General features: G+C 39.8%; 1 protein-coding gene across 1 annotated transcript in view; it reads left to right on the top strand.

The window, feature by feature from the left end:
• The window catches only part of ENPEP (glutamyl aminopeptidase), a 34696-nt gene extending 11530 nt beyond the window's left edge, over positions 1-23166 (top strand). The window contains 26 exon segments of the mRNA XM_066316916.1: positions 716-836; positions 2970-2989; positions 2991-3125; positions 3743-3856; positions 5465-5599; positions 9595-9635; positions 9637-9658; positions 11037-11102; positions 12353-12419; positions 12422-12503; positions 13699-13778; positions 15323-15343; positions 15346-15460; positions 15565-15620; positions 16440-16508; positions 16511-16590; positions 17347-17420; positions 17530-17635; positions 17755-17927; positions 19637-19777; positions 20565-20583; positions 20585-20644; positions 20889-20921; positions 20923-20987; positions 20989-21102; positions 23106-23166. Coding sequence (XP_066173013.1) covers positions 716-836; positions 2970-2989; positions 2991-3125; positions 3743-3856; positions 5465-5599; positions 9595-9635; positions 9637-9658; positions 11037-11102; positions 12353-12419; positions 12422-12503; positions 13699-13778; positions 15323-15343; positions 15346-15460; positions 15565-15620; positions 16440-16508; positions 16511-16590; positions 17347-17420; positions 17530-17635; positions 17755-17927; positions 19637-19777; positions 20565-20583; positions 20585-20644; positions 20889-20921; positions 20923-20987; positions 20989-21102; positions 23106-23166 — 2070 coding nt within the window.
• The last annotated feature ends 3004 nt before the right edge of the window (positions 23167-26170 follow it).

The following is a 26170-nucleotide window of genomic DNA, read 5'->3' as shown; positions in this document are numbered from 1 at the left end:
ATTGCCTGGTCATAGAAGACAGAACTGATTTTTGCCTATGATTTCCTGGGGCAGCCCAGAAGGCACCAAAGGCACCAAAACTGTGACTGAGTGACTGTGTGGCTCAAGGTCCTGGTCAAACAGCTACTCAACCTGCATAGACCAGCATGTCTGGGAAGGGTCACAGATCTAGTAGATGCACTGTCTTCAGCGGGTTTGAGATCTTCAAACATACGAGGACAAGAGGAAACTATGATGATAGTACGTAGGAAAGGTACAAAGAAGTTATAAAATAACTGATACATTTCAATACAGAGCCTGAATATTGATCTGATGGGATCAGTCAAGATCAATGAACTGCTCAGACCAAGTGGATCCCCTTTGACTGCTTGCCCAGGTTTCCTTCTTGAGAAAACCAGGGAAGTAGGGGCTGGTATGCAACCAGGCCCTGCTCCAGGCTTGGCCACTGTGAGATTCTGGACATGGGTCTTGCCAGTTTTACAATTTAGACAAACAGTGGAAAGCGTGCACATGTTGATTTGGTCTCTCATATGTACAACACTTGTAAAATTTCATTGAATAAATGTGATAGGCTGAACACCTGAATTCAGTGTTCAGGCCAGTCTCAGAGAAAATCTGCAGTGTTATTGATATGTATGCTAAATGCCTTTTCAGTGTTTGACAGCTGATTCCTTTTAACTGAAAATTTTTCTAATTGTCTCTCTGTATTTTACAGCTGAGAGTTTATGCCCAGCCACAGCAAATACACACGGCAGAATATGCAGCAAACGTAACAAAAATTGTATTCGACTTCTTTGAACAGTACTTTAATTTGAGCTACTCTCTTCCAAAACTGGGTGATTATTAACATTTATTTTTAATTTGTTAATTCAGTGTCATGGTTATGTTGCTCCTACAGATCTCTGTGCTTTGGTGGAAAGCAGCATGAAAGCATTTGGTTACTAACTGCTGATACTATGTCAGGATGTTTTAAAACTGTACCAGTGTAGCTCAAGACATTTCTAAATGTCATGATGGATGAGTTGGTCTCAGTTACTGTTTAGTTACCAGTTCTCACAGTTCAGTTCCTGAACTGAAGAACTGGTCCTGGCATGTTTATTTTAAAGTGTCTTGTGGAAAATCAATACAAGCATTGATGTCATCTGCAAAGGACCATCATGAGTTAAAACAGAGCCAGAAGTTTCAGAAAAATATATACCGCTTCCATGTGAACATCTGGACAAAGTCAGCAGTGAGATAAGTGAAGATGTAAACTGCCAGAGAGTATGTCATATTATATTAACCTTAGTGCAAAGTGGGTGTGTATCCACTTCTTAGAAAGATGAATGTGGTCCAGCATATAATTTTTAGTTTCTACTGCTGGGCTAAATAAAGATCTGGGACTAAATAACAGTGGGCACAGTCTCAAATTTTGCCCATGGTTACAAAACAAGCAATGAGGTGGCAGTGCATTTGGGCATCCTTTAGTTTGGAACATCTGGACTCTGGGTCTGATTCTTGCAGTTTAACATGCACAGTAATCAAGCTGGGAATGCAATCAGAGTTTTTGAAATTCTGCCTCCTAAGACCTTCAAAGAGCCAATTCAGTTAGGTTCATGAACTTAAAAGGATGAAAAAATACTAGCTGCAAACAAGTCAAGACAATATAGGGTGGAAAAAAAAATCCCCAAAACTTTGAAGACAATTAATAATGCTTTTGCTGGATATTTGTACCTGTACCTATAAGGCTAACCTATATTACTTAAAGAAAAGATTTTTACCTCTTCCTTTCAAAACAACACCTGAGTTTACCATAAATATATTTGCATTTCAATGACAACTGGATTAGGGAAACCAGTACAATATGTTGTTCGTTCACACATTGGTCTCCAGTAATAGGTACCATATCTCACCTGTGCTTTATATTCAAACTTTCACTGTCACGAAAACCTGATGACTTTGCCATGGTGGTATCTGGATAAAGGTCTGTCTGTGTGACAGGATGGACTGGTATCTTTAGGTCAGCAGTGTCACAGGATAGATACTTTTGTAGATTCTATACTGTTTTTCCCAAAATGTCTATTTGTTGGATCACTAATCTTGACTTGCCATGTTGTTCCCTCATTATTAGAAGTTATCCAGGTCAAACTTGATGAATCAGATATGTTTCTGATAATTGTTTGCTTAAATATTGTATTTCACATTGATTTATGGCTTCTGGCATTACCTCTTCCTTGTATGCTCATTTGACTGTCATTGAAGCCCTTGCCAAACTATCAGCTTTGATTCTGTAATCAAGTTGTTTAATTTAAAATTAGTAATTTCTATCTTCTGTTGTAGTGGGGTGAGGGTTTTTCATTCTATTCAGTTTTAAATCCATCTGTACTTTTTCCCTAACCCACATAGGAAGCCTGTGGTCATTATTTGCAGAAGAAAATGGCAGTTCAATTGAGTCTGCAATTCTCATTTAAACCTGTATTGATTACTGACCATAAATGAGTGACCCCACAAATTGCCAGGCGTAGAAGCAGATGTTGTTCACTGCATGGGGGATTTACTTCAGTTAACATGTCAATAAATATTTTAATACAACAGTGTGACAAGCAATGTCATGCCTCATTATTCTACAAATAGTTTCAGGAGGTTTACTGGCTACAGCACATCCCCAGACAAGAGTATTAATTTCTGGGGCCAAAATTAAGTAATGTATGATACACAGGTTCCCAGGAGATGGCCCAGGATCACCTCCCAGGACAGATTCTCAGCAAGTGCAACTGATCCTACCTCTGTTAATCTCAGCAGAGGCAGGGCGCTTGCTATCAGCTGCTTTAGGCCAGTTCTCTTCTTGAACACAGATCATAGCCCCACAGTCCACAGTAGTAAGCCAGAATCACAAACAGTAAGCAAAACAGGCTATAAATACACAGAGAGAGGTCAAGCTAATTGATTTCAGAGATACAGTGGTAATCGTTGCTTTTCTTCTAATGCAGATAAAATAGCTATTCCAGATTTTTGGGACAGGTGCTATGGAGAACTGGGGGCTGATTACATACCGAGAAACAAATCTGCTGTATGATCCTCAGGAGTCAGCCACATCCAACCAACAGAGAGTAGCTACTGTGATAGCCCATGAGCTCGTTCATCAGGTATATTTTAGTACTTGAGTCACATTTACAGTGTTTCAAATAAATAGTCGCTACATTTAAATCCTGCAAATAATGTAATTAACTTCCTCTTCTACATGTGCTTGAAATCTGATTGCAAAATATGTTAAAACAGATCCCCATTACAGCTTCAAAATACCACGACTACTGCCTTGGAATTTTTCTGAGGAAGTTAGATGCTTGGGCCCAGACTGTCAGCCAGTTTATGAAAATCTGTCTAAAATGTCTTAGAGAAACTAATTATATGTGTGTGCAGATGTCTCTTTGGGCTGGCAAACAGGGACAGTTATACACTGTGGAGGCTGTCTGAAAACATATCCTTAAAAGCAGAAATAATCAATTCAAGAGGAAGGAACTAAAAATATTTCCAGTGGCACATGAATCATTAGCAATCTCCTGAGTAATATGTAATTTTATAATAAAGTGATGTTTTAACACAAGGCAATGCCTTCATTCCTATTCAAACCCCAGAATTATGATAATTTTCATCTGGCAGCAGGAAAAAAGTAAGCAAATGAATGTTCTATATGCAGATGTGAGATACTGAAATGTACATGTACTATTTATCTAAACCTACATCTTTATGTTCATAATTGTAGTGGTTTGGAAATATTGTAACCATGGACTGGTGGGATGACTTGTGGTTAAATGAAGGATTTGCCAGTTATTTTGAGTTCCTGGGAGCAAATGAAGCAGAACCAGAATGGCAAATGGTAATTATTTCTGCCTTGTGGTGGGTTGATGGGGCTGGGAGAAACATGTTGGAGGGAGTAAAATTTAGACAAGGGTGATGAAGACTTAAAGTATATTTATAGAAAACTAACACAGTGTGGTGGAACATAGAAAAAGTTGGTTTAAGTTTTTACCTACCTATGTTATGGTCTGAAACTAGTCAAAGTAAACTTTATGAAGTTTCAGTCTGCAGGGAAGAGTCATTCTTTTTAAACGACTTAATCAAGTGTTTGGTTATTATGGCAAATAACACCTAGGGTTCTGGACAGAGCCTTAACAGTTTTGCAGGGTTGCTTAAAGGTCTAATTCTGAAAGATGGAGTCCTGTTTATTTTTGGGCTGTACTCCCTTCACAGGATTTAAAATCTTTATTTGATCTGGTAAGGGTTGGGAACCTGGGCCTGTCTCCACAGTTTGGGCTTTTATCAAGGAAAATACTGGATTTCCATTCAGCTTCTGCCAGCATTTTAAATGCCAGCATTTCAAATGCTCCAACTCACTGTACTATTCTGTACAGTGCAAAAATAGGTAGTGACAGTGGATAGCCAAAGTGCTATCAGTGCCAAATCCAGATGCTTTAAGGGTGTTGCAAAGAAGTTAGCCTTAAATATACATTATACTCTGTGAATAAAGGGAGTTTTCTTGCTCCTTCCTTCCTCCCCTCCCAAACAGATGTGATGGTACACAGCGGACATATTTTCCCCAGCTGTCCAGGTGTAATGATGTTCTGGGTGCTAAGACATACATAACTTATGCCAGTGGAAGGGAGCAGAGTAGGTTTTGCAGGTTGAACCTATTGAAATCTACTATCTCCTGAGCCTGATGACTTTAGAAGCAGGCAGTGCCTACTTGCTGCTTTCCCTGCCTCTCTTTTGCAGAGAGCTAAGAACAAAATAATTTCCTGGATCACTTTTACACTTTAAAGTGGATCTGTGGTCCTAACTATGCAAGAAAAATTCTAATTATTGAGTTTAAAATTTAAAAGACCTTTTTTTATCTAGATTCTATGTTCATCTAATATCTAAGACATTTCAATATTATCCTAGTGATTATTAGAAGAGGAAAGCTAAATTGAATTTTAGTCTTTTTTTTGGTCAATATTGATTAGGAAATAAGGGGCTTTTGACTGCTGGCTACTTAATCTTTTTTTAAAAATTCAAATCAATGTAAAAAAAACATTATAAGCATTGGGATGGGGAATGCTGCCTCCTTCTTCCCTCTCTCTTCCTACCCAGCTCCTCTTTTGCAAGAGGAGACCATAATTCTTGGTAAATATTGTCACACTTCTGAAATTGGTAACACAGGCTACTCTTTTTGCCTACTGGGAGCAAGGGAGGGCAGGATGTGTGTGTCTGTGTTATGGTACACACAGGAAAACAGGATCTGCAGAAGGCAATTTATCTTAGTAAAGGAGAAATTGTATCCTTCCCCTTTCAGATGTAAAGAAAGAGTTTGCAAGTCCTTCTTTAGAGGGCATGATATTTTGTTCTATTTCAAATTGCCTAGAGAAGTTGAAGTTCAAGCTACTTCTTTGAGAAATAGGCATATACTCCTGCCTTTGTTTCTATTCAAATGTCTTCTTTGTCTCAGCTTGAACAGGTTTTAATTGAAGATGTGCTTCCTGTACTGAAGGACGACTCTTTGCTGTCTTCCCACCCAATTGTCGTTGATGTGTCATCTCCAGCTGAAATCACCTCTGTGTTTGATGGGATATCCTACAGTAAGGTAGGATATCCTCCTGTTGTGACTTTACATGCAAAAAAAGCGGCAACTTTGGAGAGGAGATAAAAGTCGGGGTGCTCATCATCAGGACTCCTAATTTCACCTGAGCTGTGTCTGTGCAGGTCTTTGTTCTGGGACATTCCCAAATTCTGTCAGTGACAATGAGTTAAAAGCAGCTGTGAGAGGAGCAATGCAGCCAGAGCCTTGTCAGCCACTGACATCATGCAGGCCTGCTCACAGCATGCAGTGATGTGTCTGCATGTCACTGAGCACAGTGTCACCAGGCTCTGCCACTAGAGTGTTGAGCTTAAAATTAAACTAAACCAGGTACTAAGGACATCCCTCTCCCATCACATCATGCTGATGCAGCTCAGTTATCTCAAGAGTCATGATCTAACACGAGGGCAGAGGAGGCAGAGTGGATGTCCAGCTATCCTTTCTGTCACTTCTCCATCACACTTGCAGGCCAGTATAACTTCTGTTTTGAGGAAGCAAGGCAGGGAACCAAGCAGTGAAAACAGGAAAGAGACTTTTTATCTCAAGTTGCTCACAGTATCCCAGCCACCCAAAAAAACTTAGCAAAGATGGGTTACACCAGCCTCTACTAGCATTGGCCTAAATTGGGAGATAAACTAGCTCACATTCCACTGAAAGCTGTGGAGCTCAGGAGTGCATTGGAGTACAGTAGTCTCCAGCCCAGGATGTGGTAGCAGATATTCCATTAAGTATTTGACATCCCATCCCAGTCAGTGGCAGTGAGGAACTGTGATTAAGACTCTCTAAGGAGCTGGCTGGAAGAATACCTTGGGTCTGCCTGAGCAAGCTGGAATGCTGGACTCATCCAAACTCTGTTGTGTGCAGGGCACACAGAGGCCTCTGGCGGTACTTGCTGTGATGGGCGGCAGCCCAGAGATCAGAACTTGTGGGAAAGTGCTGTGAAGTCCAGAGCATGCAGGACCCCAGCAGCCATGCTGAGGATCATCACTGTAAAGACCCAGCCTAGGGGGCTGAGACCAACTCATCTCCCTCCATATTGCATGTAGCCAATGCCACTTTGTCCTTAGACAAGCCTTAGACATGGAACAAAGCAGGTGTCCCCCTGTATCTAACCAGGGAGTCTCTTGACTCAAGGGCCCCAACAACATTGTTCCCTCCAGCTGTTTTCGGCAATGCATCAAGAGAAAAGCCCAAAGAAACACAGGAGAAAACAGCCCTGTCACTCCTCTACTCAACCAGCCATCTCCCATGCTGCTTCTGAACCTGATACACAATACTTTCATTGGCAGCTTCTTGCATGACTCCTGTCAGTGTTCCCTATCTGATGTCATAACCCGCTTCCACTGAACACACAAAATCCACCATTATTAAATACTGCTTGTTTTTCCCTCCAAGCTCCCATTATCAGCTAAAGATAAAGTATATATTGCATTGACTTTAGCTTTAGCTGTGCATCGTCTGTAACTGTAGATAGTTTATTAGCCAGACGTGATCCATCCATTTCCATCAGTTTTCTGTTTTCAATTGTTAAATCCTCTATCCAACAATACAACCAGTATTTATTGCATCATAAATTCCTCACAGTCAAACCATAAACCATGTAAAAACCTGCATTGTGTAACACTGTTTTTAAATCAAACTAACAAAAGTCACGAAATATACAGAGCTAAATCAAATACTCTGGATCAAAATGTATTTTAGTGGTGAGCTAAGCAAGAGACATACTTTTGCAGGGTCTGTAAAAACAATGGAGAAAAAATCCTAGTTTTACTCTTCTCTTTGTGCCTAGATAATTGCTACATGAACTCATTTTTTTAAGCAAAAGCACTTGAGGACTTGTGCATTGTTTGGGAACAGTTTGCTTGGGATATAATTTGGCTTGGGTTATAATTTGGCTTGAAAGAGAAAGTCTTTGCGTAGATTTAGCTCAAATTACTGTTGGTATTTATATATAAATGCATGACAAAATTAGATTGTTTCTTTTTGGCTTTATTTGGCTTCTCTTTTGCATTTTTCTTTTAAAAACAATCTTCTCATGATAATATTCATCACTAAACAATAAAGCATAATTGGAATGCTCTCTGTTAGTCTTACCAGAACAACCAGAGAGCTTATCCAATCCTAAGACCCTAATGAATTGCCTAAGGGTTACGGAGTCATTGCAGTGTTCTGTGTGAGATGCTCCAAATGCTGTGTGATTGGTAGGGCATTATATGCCTAGGAAAACTCTGCTAGAGTAGCTGATGAATCAACAATTAATGTACATAATTGTTTTAATCTGCTTTTAAAAAGTATTTGCACCTCATCTCTTTCCCAATTGAATCCTCTCTTTTATTTTTAAAAGTTCTACTAAAGTAACAGTGATGTTTTTTGAAATAAGTTCTGTTAGAAATTTGCTCTTGGACCCCCACAGTTTTGGAACTTCCAAGCTACAGAAGTTTAGGATTCATCTTTCACATCTCTGCCACAAAAAATATTGTCACATACTTGGCAATTACTATGACATTATGTGGTTTTGATAAAAGACTCTCCCCTATACCCCCACCAGAGAATGTCAGGTAGTCAAATTAAGGTCACTTTCCTGAGCCTCCCCAAACAGTTGTAAGAAAGGAAAGTTATTAAAATACTGGTGTTTCTCTAATCAGTGATTTTTGTTAGGATGAGTTTTTCTCAAGTACACCCTATCATGGACTACAGAGGAATGACAAGAGAGGGGGGAAGAGACTGAAAAGCAATAGAAGGTGCAAGTGACTAACTATACATTACAATTTACAGCAAAAGAAGTCTCCACTGTTACCAAACATATATAAGTGTGTATTTCTACTTTGGCTTTTAATATAAATGGGAGGGGATGGTTTATGAGAGGTGATATCAGATAAGAAGCAGCTGAGAGACAAAGCTGAGGAGCTGAGGTTCTCTAGTACATACTCGTGGCCTTATGATCACTGTTGATCATTAAGCAGCCTTATACCACTAATGGATATTTGTTCTAAAGGTACTAAACTGGTTTTGAACATATTCCATGGCAAACACATCAGAATTCTGTATTGGAAAATAGTCATCTGCTGACCACCTTGACTCTCCAACAATAGCCTGGAAAGCAGTTTGAGGCCTATCTGTTCGAACAGTCCTTCTGCCATGACTCAGTCATTATTCTCACATAAGAGAGGAAACAGGATTTACTGAGAATTCAGATAATATTCTTGTTTTCATGGGACAACTGGATTTTAAAACCATTCATAGCATTAGGCTCTCAACTGCCCCTTGATTTAGTTCAGAAAATGAAAACATGCTAATCCTAAAATTGTATTTTGCATCTTACATTGAGTTTGCAGTCCTTTTCTTTTCTTCATCATTTTGTGTACACTCTCTTCTTTGTTCCACGTGGCTCTTCTACTCTCCTGTCTTTCTCTGGTTTCTTTCTTTTTTCAAAGTCCTAATTGTTTGGGGTTTTTTGTGATGCCCAAGTTAGTAACTTCTCTGGTCCAAATTCTATCCTGCTTCAGAGGCCAGAGCTCTTACACTAGTTCTCAGCAAATCTCATTCTTACCTTGAGATGGCATACCCAACCTGTAAAGCCCCAGACTTGCAGCATTTTTAGAGTTCTCTTCCTGCTGTGTTTTCTTCTGAAGTCACTGCCTCTCTCAAGCTGTTTCCCTGATGGGTAGTCCCCAGCTGCCTTCACCCCCGTCCTGTTCAGCATGAAACAGGCAGCCCTGCTCACACGAACTGGTAGAGTGGCAGGACAACCACAGCAGCAGGGTTCAGGGGCTGAACATAGAAACAAGCGTCTGATTACAACTAAAGACTGCTTCTCACATCCAGATTTAAGCTCCACCAGGTAGGCATGCCATTCCACAAAGGAAGTAAAAAACCACTTCATAGTGTGATGGATGATTTCTATTTTTGCCTTATAAAATACTCATTCCCATGTTGCCTTTTAGATGAATGGAAATCAGTGTTAGAGCAGTATGGATTGACCTTTTTCCCTTTGTCCTCAGGGTGCATCGATCCTCAGAATGATTCAAGACTGGATTACACCAGCTCTTCCGAGAAGGCTGTCAGGTAAAGCTGGTACCAAAACCTGCCAGACATACAGCCCACCTTCATGTGACACTAGCAAAGCCATTATTCAGAAAGTGAATTCAGAGATCCTGGTATGTGTAGCAAAGCACTTAGTGCACAATGATTGGTCAGTGTCTGAGTGGAACATGTAGGGGAAGAAGTTGCCATGCTCCCACAGAAGCAGGAATGGTAACTGCATAGAGTTGATAGCCAGACAGTGAGGTCCTAAATTCCTGACAGCTTTTAATGGAAAAACCTCTTCTACCCCTGCTATCCGTTGTCAGTTGGATCCCCTCATTCCACTGCAAAGTGTGTCTGTAGCTTCCTACGGCCAGAATCCTCCAACCCACACAAGGCTGCTATGTAGAGACCACTAGAGGCATAAGCTCATCTGTGCCCTGATGTGAGGACACCCATCCCTAGAAAGTCAAGATAATAGGGAGAAGAAAGGGGATATTTGCACAGTTCATAGTCCTTTCTTGTGGACAAAAAACGTGGTGCTACAAAATGACAAAAGGAGAGAGGAGCTGTCCCAGAAGGAGAAATGTCTGTCCTTTATTCTGAACAGACATTGGTAATGAGTTACAGTGCAGGCTTACCACATCTGTTCTTACTTCCATCCCTCATGAAGAGCACATTTATGGGCTGCTACAAGGTAGCTGTATTTTCCTGTACTTCCCTTTACATGTATTCAATCAGAAGAGGTACTCATATTAAAATACAGTCACCTGGTCCCAAAGACCCTCATCCTTCCCTTCTGCTCAGAGCCTTCAAGAGCGCTAACATAGGCAGCTGTGGCCAACAGCGAAACAAATAGCACCATCTACTGACTGAACACCACCAGGAGCAGGTGACAGGGTAGGAAACACCCGCCAAGGGGCCAGGGAACACAGGATGGGAATAAGGTTTAAGCGTTGCAAACTCTTTGCTGAACATCATTACTCCGTGTAACAATCGTTTTGATCAAAACTTAGAGGTGACTTGACTTTCCTACTTCCACTCGGAGTCCACAGAGTAGTGAAATCTCATGAAATACCTTCCTCCTGCTAAACAGCCTCTTATGTTAGTCAGAAATTTGCAACAGGGTATAATGGTGTCCATTTAAACAAAGCAAAAAGAACCCTTCAAGTACAATTTTATTTCTCACTAACAAGTCACTTGAAATTCTGACTTAATTGGATGCATTGGACAGCAAAGGAATTTCATCAGCTGAATACTGACCCATTTAATCTCCCACTCACAGTACTACCACCCATGTGTGTATACTCTGCAACTGAGAGGTACTCTCTGTATCCCTGTACAACTGAATATGTGTATTGTTTTCATAGGAAAAGAAGAAACACTGGTAGTATTTTCACAGTCTTCCATGTCTCTCTAGGTGTATTTGAAGAAATACCATTTCCAGAATGCTAAGACGCAACAATTTTGGGAAGCTCTGGAAGAGGTATGTTTTGCGTCCACCCAAACCGTTACTAATATGTGTTTCATATCTCACCCACTGATTTCAGTTTCTCAAACTTCTAATATTCTATAGCACTTCTGTCAATGGGAGATCACAAGCTAGGCAGCCTCCCAGTATATTTCTCTTTTTTTTTTTTTTCATAAGGTTGTGGGAATGGAATAAGGAACAAAAGGAGGCATTGCTAACAAACAACCTGCTACTGAAACATCCTTCTGCAACTCAAACTCATTTCATGTGTGAAAACCCCTCTCATCCACCACGAACATGTACCTCATACTGTCTCTTTTCTCTATCCAGATTCAGGTGTTTGAAAGCTCTCAGTAGTATCAATTCCCAAGTAATTTTGATGCTTATCTTGCTCTCTAGCTTCTCTCCCTCTGGGTCGTCATCGGTGTCACCATTTTCTGATCTTTCCTGTTTCTTGAGGCTGGATGATTTTTTTTCCATTTACTCATTACCCCCATTACTTGCGTACTGCCAGGTTCTTCCCTGATACTATTTCCTTTTCTTCCAACCTGGTAGACATGCACACAGCCTAAATTGTGCTTTTGTGTCATTTCTAGTTCCAGTCTTCTCCTTGGTCCCAGACTTCTTCTTACTCAGCAGAACTTCCTCCTTTCTCTCTCTAGGGCTTTGCATCTTTGCATCATCTCCCTAATGTGGAGAAGGAAACACTAGAAGTGACCCTAGCTCACTTCCCTCACAGGTGACATCCTGGGGAGGTAGTGACAGCTTTATCCAGCTCCAGTTCCTAGGACAGTTATTCAGGATTCACAGAACGAACCAAATTTTACATTGGTGCAGCTTCTGGTGGTAAACTGGCTCTTCCTTCACACTCAAAACAGGACACACTGCAAGGAGGCCTCTGGCTTTAAAAATGCCCCCATGTCCTTTCTATCCTGTTCGGGTTTTCTGTCAGAAAAAAAAAGAAGATATCTTAGAGCATGCAAGGGGCCTTGGAGGTTCCTCAGTATTTCTTGTCCATGTTACTGGCCAGTCTCCTGCCTATACATTTCTCATTTCTCGTTTCTCATTTCTTCTCTGGGTGTTCAAGTTTCCAAATAATTTTTTAAATGGCAGGCACCATCAAAGGATTTAACAAGAGATCTTTTGCTCTGAACCTGCTCTTTCCTCTGCTCCTTTCTGCTTTCTTTTTCTTAATACCAGAGATACTTTCTTTCCTCTTAAGACCGAATTTCCATTTTCACTGCAACCTTCTTCCATTATCATAGGCCAGTAATAAACCTGTGAAGGAAGTCATGGACACATGGACTAGGCAGATGGGCTACCCTGTTTTGGAGATGGAGATAATTCAGTGTTCACACAGAAACGTTTTCTTTTGGATCCCAGTGCAAATGCTTCTTATCCTCCTTCTGATCTTGGGTAAGTTCCTACTGCAAGTGTTGATTCAAACTGAGCAGCAACTAAGTAAAATGTACCTCATTAAGTGCATTTACAAAAACAACTAAAAAACCCAAACCAAAACAAAAACCCCACAAACAACACCCCCTCCTCCACCCCCCCCCCCCCCCGCCAAACAACCAAAAATCACAAATGAACAAACAAAACCCCAAAAACCTATATGGGTTTTCTCTTGGGAAGTACAATACCTCTCTAAATTCCATCATAGTAAGCTTCATAAAAGAACTAGCAAAACTAGAAGTATATTAATCTGTTAAGATATTTTGTTTAGGAGATACAAAATAATAAATGTCTCTTCATGGAAGTAGGAGGAGATAACTTTAATTTTTTTATTTTCTGGAAGTTAGTGACCATTTACTTAACCTAGGGTTCTAAAGATGACATATGTTTTCCCATAGCATTTGTCACCAAGGGAAGTCTCCCTGGAATGAATTATAATATACTAATATGGAACAGCAGATGACTGCTCAAAAGGGCTTAATAATTTTAGCAGCCCTGTGCAGGTGGCCGATATTACACTCACAGCATGCTCTGCTGTCCCACCTCCCTGATTGCCTGGTCACAGTCTTGGTCAGCCTGTGCCACAGCTCCATTTCTGCCCAAATTTGTCACCTTTGTCCTGGGCATGCCCTGGACTGAGGAATCTGCACCTACCCAATAAAAGTATACAAGGAGCTGAGGAGCAAGAGTTAAGGCTACATTTGGCTCTCAGTGGTTTATAATGAGGAATTAGTGTTGTCTTGGAGAAGAAAAATAGGCTGGAAAAGACAAGAGGTCCTATTATCTGTATCAAAGTGGTTGCTTAAACTCCTTTCTTTTTCAATCTGTTAAAACTTTTGTAATACTTAACCATTTATTTCAAGTGAGCATTGCAAAGATTAACTAGTGTCTGCACAAAGCCCTATACACATCAACATTAACACTGACACAAATTATTGACATATAATCATCTTTTACTAAATTAATTGCTTTGTATCCTGCTAGAATATTGCCTGACATATTATTTAGTAAATGTGTATGCAAAAGCACAAGTTGGCTTAATAAAACAAGATGTAAGCTTTAAAAAACAAACAACAAACCAAGACATATTGGAGGAGGTTTTTTACCATTTGGCTTCAAATGTAATTTGATTTTCTTTCTCATTAAATAATTTCAGTTATAAATGGAATATACCAGTCAAATGGAAACTTGGTGATTCATCAAATTATACTTTCTACAATGCATCAGATTCTAGAGGTAAACGTCTTCTCTTTTAAGGATAATGATGGATAAAATTTTTTCAATATCATTTAGGAAAAAGAGAGCACAGAATGAACTTCCTTATTTTCCAGTTTTCAGATCTGGGAGCTAGCACACAGCTTGGTTGTACTGCAGTTACTAGTAAGTTCAGGTGAAAAGATTACTATTTCCCCTGTACAAACATGTCAGTTAAGCTCAGTAAAGTGCTTAAGCATCTGTATAAATACGTCCTATTCAAGGAAACATCTATGCATACTCTTAAATATAATGCACTAAAATCAGTTTGGCTTAGATATGGCCATTGTTCAGTCCAAGAAAAGAGGAGAAGTGGAGGCTGATGAATGGTTTTGTGGCACGATATACTGGCAACTTCATTTCAATTAAAGAAAAAGAACTACAAATGATTAACCCCTTTTCTAATACTGATTTCAGAACTGAAAACATTCTTACCTGTTTTAGGTTTTTTTATCATTGTTCTATTATGCAGTCAAAACTGAATTTCTTGTTTTACACCTCCAGTGGACAAAAATGTGGGGAAAAATTACTGACTTTTTTCAGATTTTAAATTACATCACGTTGAATTTCAGCTCATCTTTTCTTGTACTTGTTTGTTACTTATTTTTAATGCAATTTGTCTTTTGTTCTGGAGTTTTAGGGGTTTTTTTAACCTGGTTGCTTTTAGTACCCACAGAAAAGCAAATATAAAAACTATCTTGTGTCATGATACAAGTCAGAAGTTAACACAAAGAATTTTCTTTCTCTGATTTCCACATGATATAGGAGCTGCAAGGGGCTATTAACTTTACAAAGCCTGCAAGTCTTGATTAGATGTTACTTCTACATATGCAAACTTGTTTTGTGGGGCAAACACTAACTGTAACACCTTTTAGCTAAAACCACAGATTGAAGACCACTGTGTTTCATTGGGAAATAAAAAAATTTCATAAGTAGCATCACCAGGCCAGCTTCTGAGAAAGGAACATTTTTCAAGTATTCATTTTAAATGGGAAACTCTTAAAGATGAGTGCTTGCATGAAGTGTCAGCTTGTTTGTAAATCCTTTAAACAATAGCCACAAAAATAGAATCAAGAAGAGTACAGGAAGAAAATTTAAATTTAAATTGAAACAAACTGAAAAATGAAACTAATGCAGGATAATAATAGTGCACATTGATAGTGCACATAAGGTCAAAAAAACTTTAAAATATATATTTGCAGGAACAGCTTTGCAATTTTTTTGCTTTTTACCATGACACTAAATCTCACCATCCTCACCCTACTCACATGCTCTCCATTTCAAATTTAACAAACTAGCTAGCCCAAGTAATTACCACAATTCATTGTACTAAGACAAGTGCTGGCATTATCAAAATCTGTAGTAACTCAGAGCCATTTAGAAATAAAGAAAGAAATGAAATGAAAATAAGGGTTGGACTTATTTTGATATCCATTAAAACCAGTAATACTTTTGTAGTCAGGAATCTCCAATGAGTTCTGCATGATATAAGGTGCACAAACTGATCCTGCTTGTTTGTTTTGTAGGAATTACCATAGCAGCTTCTAATACTTTCTGAATGTGAATCCAGAACACATTGGATTCTTTCGGGTGAATTATGATAGCCAAAACTGGGCAAATTTAGGCAATCTTCTGCTCCAAAACCACACAGTGAGTGTTGTAATGTCCTAACCTGTCTGGTGGGTCTCTTACAGAGGTCTGTAGAGGCTGGGGTTTTTTCTCCAAATAATCTGTATATATTGATCTCTATTTTCCTCTTTTCATACAGTATTTTTTCAGCTGCTGATCGTGCAGGGATTTTGGATGATGCTTTTCTTTAGCAAGGTAAACTAATTCTATGCGGAGATTTCAATGCTAGTTTTTCACTTTCTGTTACTGTCCTGGGTGACCTAATAATTAGAATTCACGCAACCCAGGTGGTTGGAAGAATTTTTCTGACTTAGCAGAAGCTTTAATTCTTTGTTGCTTCATCTTTGTCCTCCAAAAGGGGTGCATTTAAGGGGTGCATTACCACTGCCAATCAGAGAAATGCTCCCTTTCAGCACCATGGTGAGAAAAAAGCAGGCTTTAATTGCACAAGTCTGAGAAAGGGGTGTTTTTTTTCTCCATATAATCAATAATAATGGAAGCATTCCAGCAGAAGTTAGGTATCCAGAAAAGCAGAGGCGTGCCTATAATGCATACCAGTATTGAGTGGCTAACACCTCAGCTAGTAGTTTGTTTAGAAGCTTGATTGGAAAGTTCTAGATCCTGTGCCCAGTCATGCTGACACAAATAAATTTTAGGCGTTCTGTAACAGCCTCTAAGTCTAAGTCTTCTCATCCTTTCAGGATGTCTCCAACCAGCAATTCCTTTCTCTTTTGTGATATTAATGTTGCCAGTTAAGGGCTGCCCATTTTCTAGGCACACTGGGCTGCTGCACAAGCATTCTTCTCACAATGAGAGAGGTTAGGCATTGACCACAGTGATCCTCAGTTATCTCGTTGGAAAGCACCTTCCAAGTTATATTTCCAACTACTTTACTCCCTTACAAACTTTACTATATTTAGGACCTCCTAAAGTAAATAGTAAATCTAATATCTTTGAAGAAGGAAGTTCCTCTAATTCTTAAATAACAGAAACTTATGTTTTCTCCTTCCACAGACCTGGATCTTGTGAATTACACTGTTCCCCTGGAACTCACAAAATACCTAAGAAGTGAAACAGAGTATTTACCTGGAATAGAGCTATATCAGCTGTAACTTACCTTGCAAACATGCTTGAAGATGATAAAAATGTCTATCCTCAGCTTCCAGTTGATGAAGCAAAATAAAAGCCAATCCAGTTTGGGACCACTGAATCTGATCATTCAGAATTCTAACAAGAGTAATACTGAAGTTCAAGTGATTTTCAGTGTTGCGGCACTATTAACATTTACTTTTCATGACTGTTCTCTTAAAAAACCCAAAAACATCTAAACACTGCTTCGGTGTGGTATCTGAATTACTTGGATTCTGCATTCAGGATCATGCACTTGGAGAAAGAAATTATGCCTAATTATTCTTATAATCTGTCACCATAAGCCATGTTACAGATATTTATTAGTCAAGGCTGTCCTGCATTCAATAAAGAAGTATGTATAGGGCAGAAAAATCTCAGACACCAGTCCTCAGCACCAAGGATGGCTATATCTCTGTGTGACAGTGAGTATGTTGTTAGTTGACCTAAATACTGAACATGATTTAATGGTCACTGAAGTGAGTATGTCCTGAACTCTCTATCATCTCTGGAAAGCAGTTGTGGCAGTATGTCCTTGCTGTACCCCAGCCTTCCTTTGGGAGCACAGACAAGGTTGGAGAGAAAGCAGGTTGGCTGTGTCCTATCAGTATTGCAAGCATTCAGACTTGGCATGATGTGGGGATCTGGAAAGATTGTGTCTGTGCCTGTTCATGTTACTTTTCATTCAAGAGATGCTAGTTCTGAGAAAAAATGAAGGAGAATAAACGTATGAAATTAAATATATTATTTAAAGAAATCTACACAAGTAGATCAATATCTTTTTCTACCTCAGGACTATTTTCACAATCTGGTAAAACCAACTGTGAATCGACTGCGCTGGGAGGACTCTGGAGACCATTTGCAGAAGTGGGACATCTTTATTGTTTCTTTCATCATGTTATTGATGCAGTCAAAGAATAGTTAGCAGTAGGAAAATCTCTCTCTCTCTCTCTCTCTCTCTCTCTCTCTTTCCAAGGCTTCTTCGTGCAAGTGTTCTAGGACTTTGCCTGCAGTATGAATGACCCAGAATCTTGAGCAATGCTTCTCAACTCTTCAACAGATGGTTACAAGGAGAAATGTGAGTGCTCACATCTTTTGTGGAGAGCACAGTATGTGACTGGGTCACTGACCTCAAGTGGGAAAGGGGGAAGAATATTTAAAGTATTGTTCAATAGGGGGACATATTGTTTCTTTATTTTAGTATTCCTGCAAAATCTCCGACTCACTAGTATATCGCTATGGGATGCAGAACTCAGGCAATGAGACATCATGGAATTACATGTTTGAGAAATACCAAAACACTTCATTAGCCCAAGAAAAAGAAAAGTTGCTATATGGCCTGGCATCAGTGAGGAACATCACCCTTTTGGACAGGTGATTTAAACACACACATATTTCTCTCTACCTACAAAAGCAACCACTCCGCTGTTTGTTCATTCCCCTCTTCCTCTCTTCTGTGTTGTCATTTTGGTCAGATTACAGCATGAGGAATGCAACACATTTTCAAGACCAATTATCTAACATGCCCCTCTGAGATTGTACTACAGCAGGAAAAAAGCCTTGTTTTTTTAGTCAAAAGATATTGAAGACATTGTAGTTGCTGCACACAATCAACAACTTTCAGCTCTTCCAACAGCCCTTCACCCAGTGCAGTTTAGTTGCTTAATAGTTAAGCATCAGGAGTAAATTAGTCATCCATTTCATCTTAATCAGTGAAGACAGGCCAGACCTACAAAGCAACTGCTTATCCCAGACCAGGAAAGGGGCTTAAAAATCAATGGAAAGAATTGTTTTTGGGTATTGTCAGTTACCCTCCATTGGCTCCAGTTTGCTTAGCCTAGATGTCTACCTTCTAACTAGCTAAAATTGCGTAAAAAACAATGTTATTAAGAGTCCTATGAAGGCATCCATGTGAACTTGCAATGCTCCCTGAGGTGCTATGTAGAAAGGCTCAAGCTAGAAGCAAAAACGTTGAAAACATGGCAATGATGAGGAGCCTGGATACTGCCCCAGACTGGTCCAGCAGACTGTCAGTTGGGCAAGTATGTCACCGGGCTGTCGCCCTGCAGAGGCAACACCAGCTACTTTAGGCTTATGCTGATAACTTTGCATGTTGTCGTATCATGTAGCACTCCATGCAGGCAAACATCTACACTAGGGCCCATTGACCACTGTATTGGAGCCCTATCTAAAATATCATAACGTGGAACAGCCTCTGCTTGACAGAGTTCCAGGTTTAAAGGAGGTGAAAACAGGAATATAAGGAAATTCAGGAAGTGTAAGAGTTAGAGTAATTGAAATGATGGTAGGAAGCAGCTGCATTCCTAAATATTCTTGTGACCAAAAAACAGCCATAATCTAAAGCTATTAAATAGTTAACAGCTGACATGATTAAGACATGAATTAATTAGTTAGATCGGCCTATATTTGCAGAAAATAAAAAAAAATCCTCCTAAAGCAGAGAAAGCTTGTCTCTCAGTTACTGGGGAAAAGAAGACAAACCCTTATCCAATACACAAACGCTTGAAAGGGTTGTTGTGCAGCTGCTGCTGTGAATCCATGACCATGCTACTCATCTCCCTGCAAACATGAGTGCTTCACCCCATCAGTCAAAAACCATCCTGTGCTATACATGCAAGTATAACTGCAGCACTTGCAGGCATGCTCTGCCCAAATTAATTTTGATGTTGTTTGGATAAAAGTTTCCAAACAAACAGCATAGATGTCAATTGGAGCAAGCCACTTGTGCATGTATTCATGGTCCCTGTAAGGTCTTTAAAGTCTGACTACTAATTTTTTTGGTGCTTGGCTGAACAGACTGAACTATTACTGATCCAGTCTGGGTTTTCCTCTACTGCATTAAAATATAGGATAATAATGGTTTGGTGGTTTGGCTATTTTCATGTAGAGACATAAACTCTACCTACTTTGCTAAAGAGATTCCTAAGATTCCTGTAAATACAATTATCTCTTGACAGAGTTTACATTTTACATCTGCGTATTTTACCTTTAAAATGCTGTAGGAAAAAATAATATTCCTGTTTGGAAATGGCTCTCATCAATTCCTATGGCATTTCTCTTAGATATCTGAAATACATTTACAACACCAGCCTCATCAAAGCCAAGATGTGTTCACGGTCCTGAGATAACATCGCATATAACACCTATGGGAAAACAATGGCCTGGGACTGGATACGACTGAACTGGCAGTACTTAGTTGACAGGTACTCTATGAACTCACGGGAAACTACATCACCACCTGTAAATCTTGTTACATGCCATGTTTTTCGTGTTTTCATTGTACAGCTATAATCACTGGCCTTTGCAAAATGAAAACTGAAAAGCTTATTCAACAAAATTGTATTTATTTGCTGTAGAAAAAGTACTTTGTCTTTAATTTGGAAAGGCCATTTGTTCCCTAAATGATCACTATCAGTAAATGGTGATCAAGGAGAGAAAGTTTTACCAAGGCCACAGAAATCTGATTATTGCATGGAAATTAGTGAATCAAGTCTCCACTCTTGCGACCAATTTCATACCAAGAAGACAGAGAATAAAATTTGGTGTTCTTTAAATTTATTCTAATAGTACAGCAAGCAGCAGACATACAGATGAGCAGTGGAAATAATAGCAAACTTTTTCTCCTCAGTATTTGAGTGATTTCTCTCTCCTTCCATCTCCTTTCTAAGTGCTTGGTGAGGGCACAGAAGGGAAGCACACCTGCAAGCCTAGAGCTGTGAACTAGACAGAGGTTTTGTATTGCTGAGCAGCCTAACTTCAAGCCTGAGACAATCAGTAATCACTTAAAAAAAATTATTTCCACCATAAGAGATCACTCCATTAGTAAACATATTTAAGAACAGCCAGATATTATGCAGAGGTGCTATTTTTCAACTATTTCCAAAATGCTGAAATTTGAGCATATCTTCTTTATCGTACACATTTAGAAGTTTAAGCTTCAGATGATTATGGTTTTGGCATCAAACATAATTTATTAAATTGTTTTTCTAGATTCACTATAAATGACAGAAACCCTTGGTCGAATACTAACTATTACCCAAAACTTCAACACTGAGGTCCAGCTTTGGCAGGTATGGTGACATCCATTCTCTTGGGTTTAAGTCAAATATATTAACAATCTTCTGGCCAGGAAATTTTTTAGTTTTTGTCCTCTAAATGCTTAAAGCAGCAGGAGTTAACTGTAAAACTATTCCAGTGCTACTAGCATGAACTTATAGATCTCTTACAGTCAGAATTACCCGAGTGTCTTGTAAAAAGCTGCTTGCCCAATAGCAGCATTATTTACTTCACATCATTTATTTTTCTCTTTTCCAGATGGAAAATTTCTTTGAAAAATATCCTAATGCGTGGGGCAGGAGAAATGCCCAGAAGTCAGTCACTGGAGCAAGTGAAGAGCAACATTGAATGGCTAAAGAAACAAGGAGGAAATACAAACATGGCTGGAAGCACAGGTTCAGAGTCTGCTTTGTGAAAAAGACCAAGCACTCAGATCTTCAAAGATGTTTAGCAATGTGGATTTCTCACCTAGGTACCCTAGAAGACTAAGACCTAATATTTTTTTTTCTACAAGCACTCAGGAGACCACTGCCAGAGCAATGTTTGGTAATTGCTTAGCAGGAATAGCTTTATATGCTGAGAGCTGAATTTGCCTGAACAAACAGGACAAAGGTTTAAAGTCACTCAAGTAGAAGTGATGGAAGGACTGGAGTCCTTGCTGATCACTCTGGTCTCTCTCCTTATGCACACCACTCTGTAAAGCTACTTCTTGGTTCGCACAGAAGTATATCTAACACACTCAGGGATTCCTTTCCAAGTGCACCTCATAGGAACTTTCTCCTGAAGGAAGGGAATTAAACTGTAGTATTGACATTGCCTGAAAATCATTCCCCTATATTTATAGCTGAAAAAAATTCTACATCTGGGATTTAGGTTTGCTTTCTGATACTACAGAAAGGCCAGTTAAGCTTTCCTTTCAATTGATTTTTGAAGTTTAACTACAGTACACAAGGGATCCATATTATCAATTTCTTTTCAAAGTTATTAGTTGGATTCTGTAGCTTAGGGTAGGGGTTGTCTTGGGTTACTTTTGTCTATTTCTAAATCTTAAAAAAAAAAGAGAGAGAACTTGTGGCAGCCAATACTGGAAACAAGATGTGCTTTACTTACTGCTTCTTTCTTATAGATAAATAAAATTTAAAAATCTACATGAAATCTCAGTCTCTTTCTAATGAATTATTAAACTTCCTGGGTTATAGAAAAATGAATAGTTGCATAGTTCAGCTGTGCTGTAGATAATAGTGACTTCAGTGACTTCTGAGTGGGGGAGAAATCTATTAACTCCTCTGAGAAAACACAATAAAAATGGCAAATGCACCCATGAGGGATCAGATGAGTCACACTCCTGCAACTTAGTCTATTGCAGGAATACAGAAAGCAAAGAAAGAATCTCAGTCTCTAGTCCCTCTGCCCTTGTGATGCTGGAGGAAAGCATCAGGGCTACTCTGCCTGTCCTCCCAAGCTGGAAGTTGGAAGCTGGGGCCTTTGGAGTTCCTAGATTTCCATGTGATGTGTCCTGACACTGGACAAGCAGGAAATGTGAGCACCTCCTTGCCTTCTCCCTGGTCTCCTGAGCAGAGACCCTAACCAGCCAGAGCCAATGTCTGTCCATATGTCCTGGGAGCAGGATCACAGAGCACCTCATAGTTGGTAGCCCTGGGAGATTTCATCACAGCTGTCAGGAAACAGCTGCAGTTGGATCAGAAGACAAAAGCATGGAAAAGCATTTCTCTCACCTTCATCCTGCCATGATATTCAAATGGAAGAGGAGATGACTGTAAGGTACAGAAATTTCAGTACAGTCTATGTGCTTGCCTCTGGGCCTTGGTACAGCACAGAGGACTCCAGAACTACTTATATAGTCCCAAGCGGAAACACCTTACCCCACTTCCACACTTCATTCAAGGCTGGTTTTGGGCGTCTCTGTAGATATCCAAATAGCTGTGACAAGCCCAGACAAATCTGGTGACAAAGTCAGTTGTCCTGCTGTGCTGGTTTTGTCTGGGATAGAGTTAATTTTCTTCACAGTAGCTCCTGTGGGCTATGCATTTTATTTGTACTGGAAACAATGTTTATAAAACAGGGATGTTTTCATTACTGCTGAGCAGTGCTTACAGTGTCAGGGCTTTTTCTGCCTCTCACACCACCCCACAAACAAGGAAACTGAGTGTGCATAAACTGGGAGGGGACACAGCTGAGACGGCTGATCCCAACTCATCCATGAGATACTCCACACCATACTGCATCATGCTTAGCATACAGAGATGAAGGGAAGAAGAAGAAGGAAGGGAGGGACATTCAGAGCGATGGGGTTTGTGTTCCCAAGTAACCATTATGTGTATGGAGTTCTGCTTTCATAGAGATGGCTGAACACCTGGCATCTCATGGGAGGTGGTGAAGGAATTCTTTGTTTTGCTTTATGTACATCCACAGCTTTTTCTTTAATTTTTAAACTATGTCTTTATCTCAACCCAGGAGTTTTCTTGGTTTTTATGTGCTCAATTCTCCGAGAAGGAGTGAGCGAGTAGCTGTGTGAGGCTGAAATGCCAGCTGGGGTTAAAACACAAGACCTGTCAAAGGAAAATGACAGTCGTTTGCTTCCTGCAAACAAAACACGGCAGAATTTTGACTCACAGTGGTTACAGCTTGCTAGAGACACCAGCTGCTTTTCAAGGTGAGGAGGTGGCAAAGGGCCAGGTAATCCCTTCCAGTTTTTCTTGTTGCTCAGATTCACACATGCAGAACAGTGAAAGTGAAGCAGCTGCCCACACCCAAAACTACGAGCAGCAGACAGGGAGCAGATGGCCCTTGGGCAGGTGCCAGCTCAGTACAACATATGACAACTCACCTTCACTATTTTACACTTTTGATGAACTGAAGGAGTGGAAGCCAAACAAAAACTCTTTTGGGTTCAAGGTCACGAACAGGTTTGGCAGCATCACACAGTAATGCCATCAGAATATTGTATCACTGTGACTATCAACAGTACAATCGTCTCTGAAAAATTTTCTGTGCACAGTATGTTTTGATTGAAGGTTTTTAATTTCAGATGGCCTCTTTTGCAACATTGCAAAATCAGTATGAAGATATCCAAGCACACAGCTCAGTCGTTTTCCCTTTCAAAGATAATTTAATTAAATTTTGGCAAAAAGAACTGATTTTATTATTCACATATTTCTGCCACAAGTTGCTGTAGAAGGAGAAGTATGGCTATTAAGGGAATGGTACAAGATTAAGAAGTTACTTTAAGATATTTTTATCCCTTGTTACATGTAGCCCCTACTACCACCAAGTGGGATTGGGCTGGCCAGCTTTGTCAGCTACAGTAGTAGGCTTTCATCAAGGAAAACATAGGAAGTAATGAAGATTTTTCTGTGATGATGGAAAGCTACAGTGAAAGCAGCCTTCATCTGAATCACACAGACAATATCATTGTTTCAGACAAGACACTTATTGGTAGCATTGTGTATCACTGTAGTAGAAAGAATAAAAGGGTCAGAGAGAGAGAAGAGAAACATATCACCAAAGCACAGAGAGAAAGAGAAGCCAAGGACAAGCCTGAACAACTACTGAGCTTTGGTCCTGGGTGAATGGGAGAGAGAAGGAGATTTAAAGGAACTGAGCAATTATCACTTGTCATTTGACTCTCATTCTGTTGAGGAAGTTGCAAACAATCGCAGATTTGTGCCTGAGCCACCCTGGATCAGAGAAAGCTTTGACTAGTGCTTGGATACTTCTGATGTTACAGAAAGGTTAGCTGGATTTCTACACTGATCTTAAGTGGGTAGAGGAACATGGAAGAAAGTCCAAAAGCCCCAGAAGGCAGCTGCTTTTGTGATAGGGTAAATGTTCTGTCAATTTTAAATAATGTTCTCTAGATTATGCAGTGCTCTTGCTACCTTTAAATGGCTCATGGAGAATGTACTGTATGGCATGTGCCTCGTTCAGACTGTTTGTCCGAGATGGATAACAAATCTGGTACGTGCTAAATCTTTCAGTCATGAACTGGTGCATTTATAAATGGTCTGTGATAAGCTTAAGAATGCCAATTTGAAACTGAATCCAAAGAAATGTGAACTGTTTTAAAAAGAGATAATTTTCCCTCGGTCATTCGATCAGCAAGGAAGGAATTTCTACTGATAACACCGAGTGAGGGAGTGCAGAACCAGCTGGCCCCTTAGATCCACACAGCTTTTTGAGACTCTGCTGTTCTTATTGGACCACACCAAAAAGCTATTGCAGGCAGTGAGGCAGAGAAACTTATTGAGTAATCGAAGTGCAATGTGGTGGAGTTAAAGAGAGGCCACTTACAACTTTTGCAGTGTTGTCTTACACCAGCTCTGCAAATCCGTCTCATATCAGCTACAGCTGTGCGTCCTATGGAGCCTGAGCCCATGGGCCCCAGGAGGCTGTAAGCCTGATAGGAGCATGAAAATGTTTTATCTTGATAATTCAGGTAAAGAAACAACTAAAGACATTGTATTACTGCACAGAGCGAAAAAATGAATAGCACCAATGGGAACACCAAGGTGTCCACAACTCCCCAGCTGAGCCAGTTTCTAAACCAGCAGTTAAGATCACTATGAGTATGCAGACAGAAAAAAAAAAAAAAGCCCCCCACCTTAAACATATGGTATGTCTGCTGGAACAGAATATGACTGGGAAGTATCCCTCCAGTCTTCCCACGATAACCAGTACCATTTCTTGGCGTTTTGTGTAATGGCATCTTCCAGCAGCTTTTGGGACTCAGGATGAAAAGGAAAAAGATAGCCTGTGCTAGGCAAAGGAACCCTAGATAAAAGGGTGTGAAGGATAGGAACTCATCCTGTAGCTAACAACAACACCATACTGCCAGATCAAAACTTTGTCTTGTGTTATATGTACCCAGTTATGAAGATTAGTCAAACAGGTTGAGTTTGCTTTCCCAAGTGTTTACACAGAATCCAGTATTCCATTAGAAGTCAGTTGTTCTGGAGGTATTTCAACTCACATCCACACCTAGAGCAGTTGAATGTATGCCTGTATGTGGAAAACTGGTACAGAAAAATACAGGTATGTGAGACATAAGAAATATTCTCTAGGTCACGGGGACTATAGTGGTTCACAAGGCTGCCCAGACACCTGATTTTTTCCAAGATGTGCTTCAGAATAAAACCACTACAAATATATTTATAAAGCATTTGAAACATATATGGTTGAGGTAAGTCTGAGAGTTTCTGGCTTCTCAGTGTACATTCCAAAGTTCATGAAGGAAGAGCAAATCCTGAAAAATATGACCACAATACAGTGTGAAAGAAAATGATCCAACTTCTGTTGCTGCAGATATGTCTGTTGTGCTTGTAACAACACTTAAAATCTAAAAAATACCATGAGTAAGTAGCACTTACTAGTTGTTTCAGTAATGCGTCAACTGCAGAAAGCCTTTCCATATCAACCCTCTCTTCTTCACAAATTGATATCCAGAGGCTGCTACCAAGCTGAAACCTGCTTGCTGATGATTTAATGATGCTGAAACAATATGGGTGGATGGTTTCCAGCAG

This window comes from Sylvia atricapilla, chromosome 4 (assembly GCF_009819655.1).
Source record: "Sylvia atricapilla isolate bSylAtr1 chromosome 4, bSylAtr1.pri, whole genome shotgun sequence".
NCBI lineage: Eukaryota > Metazoa > Chordata > Aves > Passeriformes > Sylviidae > Sylvia > Sylvia atricapilla.
The sequence above is the reverse complement of the archived record's forward strand: the minus strand, read 5'-3'. Positions and strand labels throughout refer to the sequence as shown.